Genomic DNA, 16,453 nt, shown 5'->3' with positions numbered 1-16,453 from the left:
CACAGCCTTCCCCTAGATGCAAGTGGGTATATCCCCCCTTTAGCTCATGTGGCCAATGACCTACCTATTCAGCTCTTTTAATCATACCTCAGATGCCATCTCCTTATTTATGTCATGTCTCTGCACCCATGTGAAGGAGGAAATTGGCACCTCTGTGACTGTTAAGTGATTGTATGAATAACATACAGTGGCTGTCTGTTGTAGGGACATATACTAATTCTACACACACACAGACATAAATCCCTGAGCAAAGGGAACACCCACACCCAAACAATCTGTGGCGGGGGGGCCATATATTTTACACAAGTTAACCAGCTGTAAGAACACAGGCATTGAAATGCTATCCCAGGACAAAACAGCTGCTGTGCTTCAGGTAGAATCCTACAGCAGAGGGCAGCATTCTCTCCCAAAGGCTGGTGATGGTTTCGCGTTTTTAAACTCAAGGGCAATTTTGAATAATGCATTAGCCCTGATGAGAGGTCCTAGCTGTTTTGTCCTCCTGTTGCCTTTTCTGCCCCAAAAGCTGAAGTCCTTACGCCAATAAAGGGTTCAAGGCAAAATTTAGAAACAGGAGCAGTGTTTAGGCCAATGAAGACTTTACCTCAGAAAAACAGCTCCTCTTAGTGCCAGAGGAATGGGCCCTCATTTGTGTGCCTCTCTTTCACCTTGTCAACAACAGAGGTTAACAGGACTGTTGTGGTCTGAAAGAACAATGTCACCACTTCTTAACTACTCAGACTGTTTAAAAAAAGCCTCAGGCTTTACTAGCTCTCTAGCTATTGTAAGGATCCGGGGATGGGGCGTTTGGGAGAAGCTATGCATCAGGGCGAGTACGTGTATACATATAATAGGGCAACAGCTAAGACACTGGTAGACCTATGGGATGACTGTGTATGGAGCAGAAGCACAGAATGCGCCTACAGCTGTTGAACAGGTTTCCAGTGGGTGGGGATTCAGGTCAGCAACCATGCTTCCTGCAGGGGCATTGCCACTGAAACAGGATCCTGGTGATTGATAAGAAGTGGGGAGCAGGAGTGGGGAAACAATGGGGGATTTGATGAGAGCCGTTCTACGATACTCCTGAGAAGCCCCCAGAGCCAGCCCTGATCAGAGAGGAAATTGGTGGTTTCCACGGCAACCTGCTCTGGGGCACAAAGGCCCTGCTGTCTGCTAGGAGGCAGTGGAGGTGTCTCCTCTACTCCAGCTCCTGGCTGTTGTAAAAATGGGTGTGGGCAGAGGTCTTGTAATTACTTCAGAGGGTTTCCGGAAGCCAGTGGCTGCTGGATCATTTTTATAGAGCAAAGATTTAATATGACAAGGACTCACTAAGTCGGGAGAAGAACTGCTCCCCTCAGCCTTTACACTAGCTCACAGGCACAGGACTTCTGAGGCAGGAGCACTGAGGGAAAGGCACATCATGCTGCTCATTGAGCCTAACAGCAAACCTACACACACTGTGCCTCTAAAGAGAGGCCATGGCAGGCTGAGGCAGAGGGAAGGAGTAACTACAAATCTAAATGGCTGGAAAACAGGAAGAGGCAGGCAGTCTCCTCCCAGCTACAGCAAACTGAACTGAACAAGGTGGGGGAAAAACCCACAATTTGCTTAAAAATGGGGTTTTATTTATTTACACAAATATAAACAAAATAAAATAAAAGCATCTGCAGGAGAAAATGGAACCAGGGACATTTATGGGCCGCAGGTCAGTCTGTGATAATTAGCTCATCCACACCCCAGTCTTCATAGCTTCCGTCTGGCAGGTACCTGCGGATGATTATGGGGATCTTCCGAGCTCTGAAGGGAGGAGAGAGAGGTAAATGGAAATGCCGGACTTTTAATTACACCTGCTCAGCAAGCTGCAGAAGTCAAGATGCACAATGTTGGTGAGAGCTGCACTGTTCTCACTTGATTAGCAGATTTCTGATGTAGTGACGGGGTGCTCATGATTCTGTAGGACAGTGAAAGTTCTCTCTCTTGGAAGATCAAATCCTACAAGACGTGTGTACCCCCAAAGTAAAAAACCGAGGAACTCAGCCCTTTGCAGTGCAGCATTCCCACATTGGAAGTGATCTAAAGTTACTGAACATCGCAACAGTAGGAGACTTCGCATTCAGAGAGGTATGTGGCAGAATCAATGGAACAGAAAAACGAAGCTACTGTTCTGATGGGAAGCCCAGAGTGATGCATCTTCCACACACCACTTCAGATAGTGAAACGAGTTGTGAAGAATGTCATAAATAACACATTTGCATATTGTCTTTCATCCAAAGCACTTGATACTTTTTAAGTGTGCAGAGGACATTCCGTATCATACCACGACAACCAAAAATATCTACCTCTAAGTCAGAATGCAGCTATTGCTAACACCCAGCAACAGTGTGCACCACAATTTAAAACCAAGTTAGAAAAAAACTAAATTCAATTTATTGACAGGAGGGATTTTTAAGTCAGCAGAATGTAATTAACAAGACTGGAATTGGGCCAAGACCTGAGGCTCACAAGGCTACAATTTACAAAAAGTAACATGGGATCTTTAATGATAACAAGTATTCAGAATAATATTTTTAAGTCTCATCCAATAGATGGCCTCCCCAGAAGCAAAGCGCTCAATTAGTGCCACCCTGAGGCACTGACTTGGTAATGATGGATGGTAGATTGCCCTCTAAGGAGAAACAGGCACTACTTTCTTACAACTCCTCCGATTACCTCCTTGGTCTTGCACTCTAGTACTGACCAGAACCAACTCTGGCTGTTTCAAGAGATCTAACATGAGCTACCTCAGCTTGGTACTGGCTGCTAATACAGGTAAAGAAATGCAATTAAAATAAGGCTCTCTCCTGAGGGTGTAAGACAAACCACCATGAACTGAAGCATAAAAATCCCCAAACACCACCATCGCTTCCAATTAAAAGAGTAGTGCACTATGAACAAGGAGGGAACTGTTTGCTATTTGATGGCCCAGTCTGCTAGGACCTCTGGGCCAGCAGGAGTTCTGCATGGAGGATGAGCTGTGACCCAACCCACTCGACAGCCTTCACCCACCACTTTCACATAGTCAGAGGTGAGTTTGACAGAAAGGAGACAAAAAGGGATGCAATAAATCCACTTCTTTGGAGAATGCTGAAATTCAAATGATGTGTCAGTATCCAGATACCAATCTAAAGCTCTCCTACCAGAGAGGTGGCGGGAACCAGGCTAGGTAGCTATTAGGTGTGTGTGTCTCTCTCTCTTTCATGTTGGTGAATCTAAGGTACAAGGAATTGGATATGAGGGAGAAACAAGTGAAGTGAGTTAGGAATTTCTTAATATGGCCACTATATGTTTGTAGATATTTTAATCTCTTAAACAGCATTTTTTTTCCCAAATGAAATGTGTGCAAATTTGAATTTATCCCAGTTGCTACATCTGAATCATTCCAATCAGGGATTTCTCCAATCCCAACAGATTCACAATGGGGACCTAAGAATCCTATTAAAGAAAAAAAACCAAAAATTAAAAAACAGGAGAATATTGCCAACCAGTGGGACTTTATAGAAGCTCCTATGGCTGGAGGATACAGCCACCCAAACTACCTGCAAGTTGGGAACAGACTGAAAACTGGAAAAAGGAAGGGAGAGTCAATACCCCCCGGCCAGAAATTCCATTCTAGCCACACCACAAATCTGATTTAGAGGGCCACAAACTGCCTGAATGAACACGGAGATTATATTCCCCCATTGTCATCGAACTATAACCTTAGGAACAAATGTAAATAACCCCTCAAAGCTGGGGTGCTCAGGAGGAGAATGTAACTCTAAAGGTATATTTCATTGTCAAAATCTCCAGGACTTACTTGAGTTCTTTCATTGCAATCAGCAGAGGGTCCGTTTCTCCTTCCAATTCCACCATGACTGGAGCACACATCCTAAGAGGAAGAATACACACAATCATGAGGGAGACAGAAGAGAGTGGGAGAAAGATAGTAAAACATGTGGGGATGTTTGTTTCCCAAACATGTTGTTACCCAAAATCCAGCAGAGTAAAAAGGACAGAATGACAGGTGCAATTCTGATTTGTAAGGTGTCTACTGGCTTGGAGAACAAGGCTCTTCAGGAATCTCTCTTGTCACAAGACCCTTTTCTGTTGTGGCAGTAGAGTGTCTGGCAGTTAGTGGTAGGGTACAAACAGCCACAGACAGAGTTTTTATTTGAATGCTCTTCATGGCCCTTCTCTCAGTCTCAGCTAGGATTTGAGATTTATAATGAAATCCATATCCCTTGAGGGGTCACTTTCAGGCGTATTCTAAGGTGAGTCTGGAAAACAGTAACTCTAAAATTAACTCAATAGTAAATGCCATGTATTAGCAATAAAAGGCATACTGAAATCAACCCCTCACTTCCAAACCTACTACATTTGTAGTTTGGCTGAGGTGCTCAATATCTTGGAGAGCTTGTTTGCAGGGAAAGCGAGGAGCTGATTTTCTTATTCACAAATCCCGACTACAGAAAATTGAGTGTGTTTTTGGAGGGATTGTGGAAGCAGGGTGCTGAAGATGAGGATTACCCGGAAGTCTCCTTTTAGGAGGCAGCAGCAAAGGAAGACTGTGCTATTATAATAGAACAGTGATGAGCAATCTAGGCTAGTGACTGGGCTGCATGAGTGGCCCTCTTTCCTCTCAGTGGGCCTCATGATTGTTGTAACCGAAACAGCCCCCCCGGGACAGGGTAGTTTTGCTAACTGTGCTTGCCTACTTAGAGTTTGCGGCGTGTGTCAACTGAACGATAGCAGCACTTTGACTGGATGCAGAGGGAGCGCACAGCTCTCACAATGTTGTGTACAATCAGCATGCACCACACTTCACTTGCCCTTGCTTTAAGTGTGTGTCACTTTAGTAATACCAGTAGGGGAAAAACTACATGGACACAAACCAGTGCAATCTGGCAACACTGCACATGAGCAACAGTAATCAAAATATCTCAAGATGGTGTTTGTGGCCCTTGGGCCGCAGGTTGCCCACCACCATGATAGTACAAAATCAGAGTTACAAACACTACTTATGAACTGACCAGTCAACCCCACAGCTTGTCTGGAACCAGAAACACACTACCAGGCAGCAGCGGAGACCAAAACAAACAAATAAGCAAATATAATACAGTGTTGTGTTAAACGTAAGCTACTGAAAATAAATGGGAAAAGCAGCATTTTTCTTCCACATAATAAAGTTTCAATGCTGTAATAAATCAATGTTCAATTGCAAACTTCTAAAAGAACAAACATGACATTTAGTTCAGAGTTACATACAATGGGAAGTTATGAACAACCTCCATTCCCAAGGTGTTTGTAACTCTGCGGTTCCAATGTATGTGTGGACTTGGCCACTGGGGGATGCTGGTGGTCTAGATTTTGAATTAAAGACAGCCTGAGTGGATAATGTAGCAACAGCCAGCAGCTCATTTTGGATTCAGAGCTGTGGCCCTTCTTCATGACTCAGATTTTTTTTCTTTTGCCTTCCAACAAATTAAAAGAACATGCAAAGAACGTCTTTGCCAAAAGACGCCTAGGCAAATAATGGCTTCGTGAAGCAATGACTAAGGAGAGACTCAATAGCCACCTACAATTATCTGTAAGCTGTAAGGGAAAGGAATTGTTTTGGGGGATTTGAAAGAGTGTAACTGGGAGTAGCAGGGTGAAAACAAGCAAAGGCATAATTTCAGATGGATAGAAACAAACTTTCCTGAGACTGTTACGCTATGATATAGTCACTCAAGGAGTGCAAGGCTCTCAACATCAACTTGCATAATTTAAATTTAGGGTACGCAAAGCAATAGAAAAAGCAGAGAGCAGTCCTCCACAAGCAGCAGGTGGAATGGTACATAAAACAAAATTTAGATTGTGGTAGTGCTCGGAAGCGAAGCAAACCAGGGCATTATTTTTCTATCTGTTGTCCAAGCCAGTGCATGACTTCCTGTCCACAAAATAATTGCAGTCCCAAAGATTAGGTATATGTTTTGCATTCATAGTTTCTACAATCTGAGATCTTTGTCAACAAATATTACAGAATTTCCCCATGGGTCTTGGCTTTTGTAAACACCCTGAGCTCAGCAAAGTTTGGCTTCCCCTTGGGAAAGAAAGGGGGAACACTACTCCCACCACCCCCTGGCCTGTAGCAGAGAGGGCCGATTACAGATGAAAAATAACCCCCACTGCAGAAACAACCAAGATAGGTGGCATAAAGGCTATGCCATGAGTAGTACTTTCTGAGGTACAATACTCCAGTAAGGCTGCAGAGTCTTGTCTTGAGGCTCAAGCTTCCATTTCTAAGCCCTGGCACTTTGCAGCTGGCAGTAACTATGACACAGAACTGCACAGAGCAGGTGAGGAATCCTCAGATATGGACAATCCCAAATAACAAGAAAATAACAAACATGGAAAAAAACATTTTGAAATGCCATGAGATACTAATGCCGAGGCTGGGGGTGGGGGGGACAAGTGTACTTACGCTATCTGGAGGGCACGAGTGCCCAGCACTCTGGCTCGCTCATATTTGGTCATATATGGAGTTGTGATCCGCTTCTGATTTGCCTGCTGCCTCTCACCAGATGGAAGGATTTCTACATGCTCTTGACCCTCCTGAAAAAAATACAAGCTACTACCAGTACAATGATGGAGCTGTGAATCCTTAACTGATTTTGGAAGCAAAGGATGAAGGTTTAAAGTCTATAAAGAATTCTGGACAAGGACTTTGACTAAAGCACGCCTAAATGCCCAGTTGGGAAGTGTATTTATCTAGTTTATATTCATAGAATCATAGAATACTAGGACTGGAAGGGACCTTGAGAGGTCATCGAGTCCAGCCCCCTGCCCTCATGGCAGGACCAAGTACTGTCTAGACCATCCCTGATAGATGTCTATCTAACCTGTTCTTAAATATCTCCAGAGATGGAGATTCTACAATCTCCCTAGGCAATTTATTCCATTGTTTGACCACCGTGACAGCTAGGAACTTTTTCCTCATGTCCAACCTAAACCTCCGCTGCTGCAGATTAAACCCATTGCTTCTTGTTCTATCCTCAGAGGCCAAGATGATCAAGTTTTCTCCCTCCTTCTTAGGACACCCTTTTAGATACCTGAAAACCGCTATCATGTCCCCCCTCAATCTTCTTTTCTCCAAACTAAACAAGCCCAATTCTTTCAGCCTTTCTTCATAGGTCATGTTCTCTAGACCTTTGATCATTCTTGTTGCTCTTTTTTGGACCCTTTCCAATTTCTTCACATCTTTCTTGAAATGGGGTGCCCAGAACTGGACACAATACTCCAATGGAGGCCTAGCTAACACAGAGTAGAGCAGAAGAATGACTTCTCGTGTCTTGTTCACAACACACCTGTTAATGCATCCCAGAATCATGTTTGCTTTTTTTGCAACAGCATCACACTGTTGACTCATATTTAACTTGTGGTCCACTATAACCCCTAGATTTCTTTCTGCCCTACTCCTTCCTAGACAGTCACTTCCCATTCTGTATGTGTGAAACTGATTGTTCCTTCCTAAGTGGAGCACTTTGCATTTGTCTTTATTAAACTTCATCCTGTTTACCTCAGACCATTTCTCCAATTTGTCCAGATCATTTTGAATTTTAAGATACCACCACTGACTTTCTGAGGGTTTGGGTCCAGTGCTCCAACAGCTTGTTTTTTACATTTCCATACTGAAGACTTTAGATCTAATTCCTAGTGTCTCACTCATAAGAGTGCAAAAGAACCAACAGTATGGAATCACAGAGTTAGAAGGGCCCACCAGAGTCATCTAGTTTAGCCAGGGTGACCCCTGACAAGATGCAGGATGGTTGTTTCTAAATCATCCAAAACTGACGGTTCCCAGCCTCTTTTTCAAAACCTCCAGTGAAGCAGCTTTCACAACCTCCCCAAATATTTCTTTTATTGTTCTATTGTTCTTACAGTTCGGAAGTTTTTTTCCTCAGATTTAATCTAAATCGATTATGCTGTAGTTTGAACCCACTGTCTCTTGTTCTACCCTTCCTGGCAAGAGAGAACAACTTTTCTTTGGTTTATTTATGGCAAATGAGTATGCTGGGAGCTGGCACCCTGCAGTGCAGGGACTGGGGTTCAATTGCCATTCCCAGTCACTAGCCTCCTGGCTGACAGAAACTCAGAGTGTTTTGGGGAAAGTGTAAATGCTGTATTAAAAAAGGAGGCAAGCTGAAGCATGTGCATGCTGTGCTGAGGGGACGAAGGGTTTGAGTGCTGACCTCCTCCGCGTTCTCCAAGTCATCCAGCCCTTCATCTTCCTCCACATCATCAAAGTCGTCACCATCAAAGCTGCAGATGACAGGTCACTTATCATTCTGCAGCCAGATCCCAGACACGCACTCTAGAGATCTGAATGCAGCCCTGCTGCCTCCCCATCCTGCTCTCTTCAGGCCGTCCAACACAGTCCCGGTCTTTCCCCTGCACTACCCAGCCCACTCCTCCATCCACTCCCCTCAGCTCCTGCCCCCCACACTACCCCAGATCCTCTTAGCATCCTGGCCCCCGCACCAGCCTGGAAATCCTCTTCTCCCCCGCCCCACATCGCTGAGCCGCCCTCTGTCCCCCGCCCCACGAGACCCGCCTGCGGCCTGACCCGTCGTCCCCGGGTCAGACACGCGCCTCCCGCTCAGGCACCCAACACGCCCCGCCGCCTGCTTCTCACTTGTCCTCGTTGTCGGACATGCCGCAGGCCCGGCGCGAGAATCCCGCGATACCAACCGCAAACCCGCGAGTGGGAAGTCACGATAGACCAGCCCACCCGCAAGCACGGCCAGTGACCGCTCCCATTAACCACTTCCGGGGTCAGGACTGGCGGAAGCGGAAGCGGACTGTGGCGCGGGTTCCCATGGTAACTTGTGCTGCTAATACGAGTGAGAGAGCGGATCTAGCGAGGCAGCCGGAATCGCTCCGAACAACTGAATCTCCGCGCTTCCGAGAGGGGGCCCGGCCACCGGCCAATCAGGGAGCAGCACAGGTTTCCATGGAGACTGGAAGAAGGCTTTAAAATGTCATTCTGCCCACCCCGTTGCATCATAGCGTCATGGTGTGACGTCACATATTGGGCTTCCGCTTCCCCTGCCATGGGGCTCATTGAAGGGACATTACACTGCCGTGGGCTGAGTCAGCCTGGGAGCCCCCCTGGGTGGGAAAGGGCCTGTGCCACATCACGGCATTGCACCCTTGGGCATGAGTGGGGCCGTTGTTGTCTGTGGGGGGGCTCACCCTATGGCATCTTTCACAGGCTGGTTTGGATGTGAGACCATGTGCCATTGCACTGTGTTATCATGGGTCTTACTTTGTTGCATTAGTGTGTTACCCCACAGAAGGGTGTTGTGCCACTGTATTGCACTGGGCGCAGGGGGGCCTTGGGCATCATCCTGTTGCATGATGCACTGGGAAGGGTGGGTTGTTGTGTCATTGTGTTGTGGGGGGCAATGCAGTGTGAAGTGGGAGGACAGGTCCCTGTTGCGTTTTGCCATAGTGTGAGAAGTGTCCTGTGACACTGTACTGTGGACCAAGGTATCTTCTTTGTGCAACTGGACGGTGATGTCACCTCTAGTATCACAGGTGTGAACTGAACCTGCATCACTGCACCCCACGTGGAAGGCAAAGGAGATTTTTACTTTGGCCAGTGGTGGGAGCTGACTGATGGGAAGATGCTTATGTTTGTGTGTCGCAGTGCTAAAGGTCCTTAAAGATTATAGACCAAATCAGCATCAACTGAGATACATTGGGGAAATGGTGGGTGAGGTAATAACTTTTATTGGACCAACTTCTATAGGTGACAGAAATAAGCTTTTGAGCTACACAGAGTTATTTAGATCATATAGGCATATTACCCACTAAGAGAGGAAGCGCCATAGATGTCATGTTCTGAGATCAAGCACATAAATGGGTTGAATCCATGCATCACAGCATATGGCTTCACTCCAAAGCATGCTGTAATTGTAGTGCAGGTAAGCATGCCACCACTAGTTTTAATTGAGTTAGCCTAGATAACCATACTAGCAAAGACATGGTGACATGGGCTTCAGTGCAGGCTAAGAATTCCCACACAAGCTATCTGCAGCCTGCTTGGGGCTTTTTGTCACATCCTTGGATTACAAACCATGCTGACATCCATGCACCCACAGCTTCTGGGGTAGGTATGTCTAACTATGTTACAAGAACAACAAGAAGTCTTGTGTCACCTTATAAACTAACAGATATTTTGGAGCATAAGCTTTAGTGGGCAAAGACTAACATGGCTAATTCTCTGATACTTACCTATGCTACAAGTACAGCACCTTACTTTGCAGTGTTGACATATTCTGGTCTGAGCAGTGGTTAATATGACTGTGGTGGATTCTAGTGGTTCACAAGCTCTCTCATTTGGAAGCAACTTTGTCACTGCAACAGCAGGGAGAATAAAACAGGGCAGTGGAGATTCCAGCCAGTCCCTTAGACACTCCATTTACTCTTCAGAGCTCCAGACTTCACTAGATTAGCTATATTTAAGGAGTATTAAGGTTGACGTTGAGGTACTAGAGACTGTGTAATGAGATCCCTAGAATGATGGAGGGCTGTGAAGAGGGAATGTTCTTTTGAGTTGAATCATTAGAGGTTGAATATGATTTACTGACATCTTGCCTCACTGTCATATTCAGGGTTTCACAATGTCTTCCCAGGAGGGAAGAAGAGCAGTGCCAGGTGTCCCAAAAGGAACTGGTTTCTGGCATACTCCTGAGACAACTCATTATGGCCAAGAAACAAGGGAGCTGCTGAAAGGTAATGGGAAGATTGAATAGAGAAGAGCGAACAGGCCTTTTCCCCTTTTATGCTCTTACCATCCTTACCACTTCTCTGGCTCATTGTTCCATTTATAGCCGTGGTTTGTACAATGAAAAAAAACCACACTACTGCTCACACAGTTCTCCCCTGTGGAAAAAATGAAAGAGAGACTGGAGTGCTTCTAATAGTTGTTAGTCACCTCACTCAATGCACTACTGGAAGGTGCCCGAGTACTACACTGATTAGGATGATAAAAGAACCGCCAGTGAACAGAAAAAACATTAGTAGCCCATGTTTCTCCTGATTCCCTTTTTAAATTCATTATTTCCTCCTTCCTCACGTCATTCAGATAACTCGTAAAGACCTCTTCTGCAGGACCCTCTCCCTCACATATGCACTTTGAACCACTGAACTGTATATCTGCCTAACCCAGGGTTCTGCAACCTGCTGCACTTTAAGAACTTTTTTGTGGCTCCTGACACTATAATTGCACAAAAAAAAACCCCTCCTGATTATTTTCGATAAGTGGTGAACATCTAAAAGCCCAACAACGAACAAGTCATATCTAAATAGCAAACAAAATGTGATTTCCAAACAGTGGATAACTCCCTGTAGCATCCACTAGAGAGAAGGTTTCAGAGTGAAAGTCAGGAAGACAGTGGTACTAACACATAAGTGTAAAATGTAAGGAAACAGAATATGTAAGAAGTTTGTGAACGTCCTCCAGTAATGTATCATGGTGCAAATCATTGTATTTGCGCTGTTCTGAAAATGGGGCGATGGAAAGCATGGTTCGATGTTATTTAAGGATCATCTTGTATTCATGTGCATTGCAGCTCTTGAATGAGTTTTTTTTTTTACCAAATTGGAAAAAATGACTCTTCTTGCTATTTTGGTTGCTGACCCCTGGCCTAAACTGACTAGCATTGTGTCACCATAACCTATGCCATTCCTCACCCTTCTCTTTCCTGATCTTTCATACTCTCACATCTCAAATCCAGCATTTAGTTTATGGAACCTGTCTTCTATATATTTCCTGTAAAGTGCCTATCTAATCCAGTCTACAGGTCTCTCTAGATTTTTATGCACCACCCAAGCACACTTGCGGTTGTTACAGCATTCGAAATAAAAACCTAGTTCTGTATCCCTTCTCCTAAGACGATGACATAAAACCATTTTGTTTTACTAATTCCACATTACTGGACATTCTGATCCCCTAATTGGAAATCAGATAAAGGATTAGGCTCAATAGCTTTTTTAACTTGTTCCCTTGCTCGTATTACTACAAACGTTGTTCTCATGTGCTTTCAGATTTGGGAGAACAGTTTTACCTCCACCCCTGCCCTTACGTAACATTTTTAAAGCTGGTGCTTCCTTTTTTTATGAGGGTGAATGCCAGTGCTTTTGTACATGAGGCATTTATTTAGGTGCATAACATGGATTTAGTAAACTAACTGGAGGCACCCAGATTTGAAATTCTCAGCCTAAATCCTTTAAAATCGTGAATTACTTGGGTCCTTTCCCAAAGGATCTCGATTACAAATGAGGCATTTCCTCCACAGCCATTCTTCTCTTTTGTACTGGTTGCCTAAAATGGCCGGGACATTCCTCATGCTGTTTCAGCTGAGTTCTCAAGCTGGGGTCTTTTAAGACTTTTTTTTTCCTTTCAGTGATGATGGATGAATCCAAACTTACCAATTTCCAGAAACGCCACCTCATGGACTGCATGAAACGTAAGTAAGTGATGGCTCAGCTTTGTCCACTAGCAACCCCGACACACACATTCTGCCTTGCGCTGCTTACTGATCTTCTCCTAGCTACACATTACATCTGCTGCAGTGAAGGTTTCACATCCAGAGACACAGATCATTCTTTTTACAGAGCAAACAGTTTGCCTACAGATTGGTGGAATGGGGAAGAAACCAAAAGGCAAGAAATTGAAGAGGGATTCCTTTTTTTTTTTCTTTCTTTCTTCCAGCATTTGGTTCACTGCAGTTGTTCTCATCTCTTTCATCATATAGCAGTAATGGAGGCTGCTCACTTCCTCTCTTACGATCCCCATCCAATCAACATCATTTCAGGCTGCATTTGGTAGCTGTTCATTTTCTTTACAAGGATTGGATGGGGTTCTGCCAGGTAATTGGTCCTGCGAATGAGACACAACACTGGAACTGCATTACGTGGCCCAGAGATATCCCCAAGCCATAGACTCCATCATTTCTGACCCTGCCATTGTCTTCTCTTCCTTTCCAGGAGGAGCTTCCCTGCCCACTCACTGCAACCCCACATCCAGCAAAACCCCTCAGCTTGCACAGTCTGCATCTTCTCCACCAAAGCCTTGTCTTTCAGTCAGTCTGTTGGGCAGACCTCATCTCCGGCCTGCCGAAATCTGCCGAGCTGGTGACGCCTACACCCGAGAGAAATTCAAGCCTCGAGCCACATGTAAGTGAGCAAATTCTGCCAAGGGCTCAGTTCTCCCTCCTCTCTTTTATTTTCTCCTGTTTTCCTCCAGTTTCCAGAACACTTTCACTTGTTTGCTTTCCATCCTCCTGCTTCTTAATCCACTGGCAGGTGCACAAAAGCCAGAGGTGTTAGGGGACTACTTCACTGATGATCATCTCCCAACTCTACCTCTGGCTGGGAGACTCGTTGGTACAGTAGGGTTTCTTTTTACCTTGTTGTGACAAGGCAGTTCTCACATAACTTTATGGCGTATAAATTGGTGGCAGAGTACTGGTGTAAATGCTGCTGGGACTTTTGCTATCACCACAGTACCAGTAGTGCCTGTGCTGTATATAGGATGGGTCTGAGACTGTACCATAATAGATATTTCCTGTGTAATTACCTGTATAGCCTCTCCAGCTGTGTGTGTGTCCAGGCAAAGCTGCCAGCAGAGTCTTGGGGAGGGACTGTATTTCTGTCTCAGTCTGTCAAAGATTTGTTCTCTTCATCTTCCACAGGTGACTTAGAGAGGGAGAAGCAAAGGCTCCAAAACATCTTAGCGACTGGGAAGGACGTGATGGAACAAAAGTCACAGCAGAAGCCAGTGCGCACAGAGGAAGACGAAATACCTGCACCTGATCGCTTTGAAGAATGTACGTAGGCCCTGGCACAAAGGAGGCCTTACAAAATGCAAGGTGTGAGCATCATGCACCAGTGAGCTGAGATTGGTTGTGGTGAGAGGGGTGCTGGATGAGACATCATCTGGATGAGGAAGGTTTGCCTTTAGAGCTATACTACTACTAATGGTACCATAGCTATGCATACATATCATATAAAAACATACATATTTCATAGAGCTGGAAGGGACCTCAAGGGGTCATCGAGTCCAGTCACCTGCCCTCATGGCCGGACCAAGCACTATCCCTGACGTTTTTTGTTTTTTTTTAAATCTATTTGCTCCAGACCCCTAAATGGCCTCCTCAAGGACTGCTCTCAGAACCCCAGGTTTACAAGGCCAATGTACCAGCAAACTCTTCTAGTAAAGATGCAGTTCATACCAGCAGAAAAGTGCTTTGGCAGTATAGTTTATACCACTTCTCCAAATAAATTAGCCACACTAGCAAAAAGACTTTTTGGTTAACATAAGTGCACCTATAGTAGGACTTTCGCTGACAGCTATGTCAGTTTGGGGGATGTTTTTTCACAGTCTGATCCAACATAGTTAGCAAAACTTTATGTAAACTGGGATTTAGATGGACCTCTGCTTTGCTTTGGCATGTAGAGTCCTATCAGGTGATTCCCAACATCCCACCATCCCTGAATGAGCTTTTGTGAACATTCCCCAGCCCCAAATCAAGCTGTATTTCCTATAGGCTAGAAGAGAAAGAAATATGGTTATTTCTATCCTTAAGTGCAGGGCATGCTGAGATACTTTAGTGAGGAGGGCAAAGTCAGTTTCATTCTAGATATTACCCCCTTCGCTCCACAAGGCTGGGGGCTCAAGAGTTCAGGCAGTGATGGCATGTCCCCACTTTTGAGTGGTTCTGTCCATGTCTTTCTCTTGTGCTCAGTGGTGAATGAAATTCAAGAGAGGAAGGAGTTCCTGGCAGAGATGGAGGCTCTGGGGCAGAGCAAGCAGTATCGAGGGATTGTCCTCACTGAAATCTCACAGGTACCTTGGGAACCCTTCTGACCTCTCCAGCCCATTGAACAGAGGGAACTTTGGCGCTGGAGGATCTGAGTTCTAAGGCTTCCATTCCATAAGTAGAGGCGGCTTAGATGTGACAGGAGGAGAGGCCAGCATGTCCTCTCCATGGATGAGGAAAAGAGGAGTGAATTTAGCAGTTCTGTGGGGAGGGGAAGAGGTCTCCAGCCTCTCTGTCATTTATACATGTAATTCACCAGAGAAGAGGGTCTCGGGTTTGGCAGGAGCTTCTGGCACTCTCACCCCTTCACCCTTGCTGTTTGTAGAAACTGCGGGAGATGGAGATCATCGATAAGAAGAGGAGTGAGGACATGAGAGAGACAATGGCAGCTATCCTCCCTGTGGGAAACAGATCCGATCCTCGTAGCTAGACCAAGACAAGACCATTCCCACCCTCTCATTCCTCACCCTTCCAACAGGGCTGAGCCTCCACCTGGGAAGGGTCACAGAACTGGTCTATGCCTATCCATATAAGGTAGGTCTTCTTGGAGAAATGGCAGTAGTACCTGGTGCATAAAGTCAAGAGGGCAATAACTATTTATGCACTGTATATAAAAGAACAAAGTCTCTGCAAAATCCTACCACTTACTAGTCTCCCTTCTTCGGGTGGACTTTATATGTAGCTGTTTCCTGGCTGGGTGAATCAAATCAGGGACTTAGTCTGGTTCACTCCCTCTGGAGGGGTCCAGAAGAGACAGAGAGGCCTCGGCATGCTCCAGTGGCCTCTGAAATGTGATGAAGCCAGGTCTCCTTGTATCTATGCCACACACCTTAAGGGGTTAGAACAAAGCTGGCCTGCACAGCAGAGACCTGGAAGGAAGACCTCTGTCTCTTTTCCATACGGCCCAAGCTCTGAGGGTTCTGGGTGTTTCTGGTGGATGCTGGTTGTTTACTTCCTCATTGCTGAATCTGTATCATCACTCATGTCAGCATAGCCCTGGGAATTCTGTCAGCTGCTGCTGCAGAGCTGGTGCGGGAGAAGTAACCACAGTGTCTCCATAAATATTAGCCTTAATTTTAATGTGAGTGCATCTTGGTGAGATTGTATATGTGCGTGTTTGGGAACTCAACTCTCATTCATGCATTCAAACACGCATGCCTAGAAATACAGCTACGCTGGGTTGGGGAAGGGCAGGAGATCACCATGGGGTTCACCGTGCAGAGGAGTCTGTCCCAGGATCCTGTTTTCTCTTCCCTGGGAGCAGCCTGACAAGGGTTGACATGGCCAAAGGTATTCATAGATTTTGAAGCCAGAAGGAATCATTACATCATCTAAAGTGGGTCTTTCCCGCAAAAGCTTATGCTCCAAAATATCTGTTAGTCTATAAGGTGCCACAGCACTTCTTGTTGTTCTACATCATCTACTGTAGCCTCTTCCATAACACTGACTAAAGAATTTCACCAAGTGCCTACTGGGAAGATCCCAGAATCCTCAATCTCAGTCTTTTCTTAGGTTTAGAGGCTGAACTCTGTCAGCAGTACTCCCCTAGTCCTCTATGAATACCCAAC

The 16,453-nt window shown here is 45.4% G+C and overlaps 2 protein-coding genes across 3 annotated transcripts; one reads left to right on the top strand and one right to left on the bottom strand.

The window, feature by feature from the left end:
- Positions 1-1,600: 1,600 nt before the first annotated feature.
- POLR2F (RNA polymerase II, I and III subunit F) lies at positions 1,601-8,833 on the bottom strand. Its single transcript, XM_074983895.1, has 5 exons — positions 8,690-8,833; positions 8,247-8,316; positions 6,479-6,609; positions 3,833-3,904; positions 1,601-1,794 (listed from the first exon to the last, which is right to left on the bottom strand). Exons 1-5 carry the CDS (start codon positions 8,707-8,709, stop codon positions 1,704-1,706), a joined length of 384 nt encoding a protein of 127 aa, XP_074839996.1. The 5' UTR covers positions 8,710-8,833; the 3' UTR covers positions 1,601-1,703.
- A 78-nt stretch (positions 8,834-8,911) lies between these two features.
- C1H22orf23 (chromosome 1 C22orf23 homolog) lies at positions 8,912-16,346 on the top strand. 2 transcript variants are annotated; one of them, XM_075008880.1, is made up of 7 exons: positions 8,912-9,070; positions 10,674-10,794; positions 12,468-12,530; positions 13,051-13,239; positions 13,758-13,892; positions 14,811-14,911; positions 15,211-16,346. In XM_075008880.1, the coding sequence occupies exons 1-7, from the start codon at positions 9,068-9,070 to the stop codon at positions 15,313-15,315; spliced, it is 717 nt and encodes a 238-aa protein (XP_074864981.1). In that variant the 5' UTR covers positions 8,912-9,067; the 3' UTR covers positions 15,316-16,346. The 2 variants fall into 2 exon arrangements, with proteins under 2 accessions (XP_074864981.1, XP_074864970.1); XM_075008869.1 differs by lacking the exon at positions 8,912-9,070 and adding an exon at positions 9,685-9,777.
- The last annotated feature ends 107 nt before the right edge of the window (positions 16,347-16,453 follow it).

Source organism: Carettochelys insculpta, chromosome 1, assembly GCF_033958435.1.
Source record: "Carettochelys insculpta isolate YL-2023 chromosome 1, ASM3395843v1, whole genome shotgun sequence".
Taxonomy (NCBI): Eukaryota; Metazoa; Chordata; order Testudines; family Carettochelyidae; genus Carettochelys; species Carettochelys insculpta.
This window is presented reverse-complemented; position numbering and strand designations above follow the sequence as displayed.

Coding starts and splice junctions, on each gene's coding strand:
- POLR2F (XM_074983895.1), bottom strand. CDS start 8,709: ATGTCCGACAACGAGGACAA. Junction 6,610..8,246: donor ACTTGGAGAACGCGGAGGAG/GTCAGCACTCAA, acceptor TATTTTTTTCAG/GAGGGTCAAGAGCATGTAGA. Junction 1,795..3,832: donor ATTGCAATGAAAGAACTCAA/GTAAGTCCTGGA, acceptor TCCTCCCTTCAG/AGCTCGGAAGATCCCCATAA.
- C1H22orf23 (XM_075008869.1), top strand. Junction 12,531..13,050: donor CCTCATGGACTGCATGAAAC/GTAAGTAAGTGA, acceptor CTTCCTTTCCAG/GAGGAGCTTCCCTGCCCACT. Junction 13,893..14,810: donor ACCTGATCGCTTTGAAGAAT/GTACGTAGGCCC, acceptor TCTTGTGCTCAG/TGGTGAATGAAATTCAAGAG.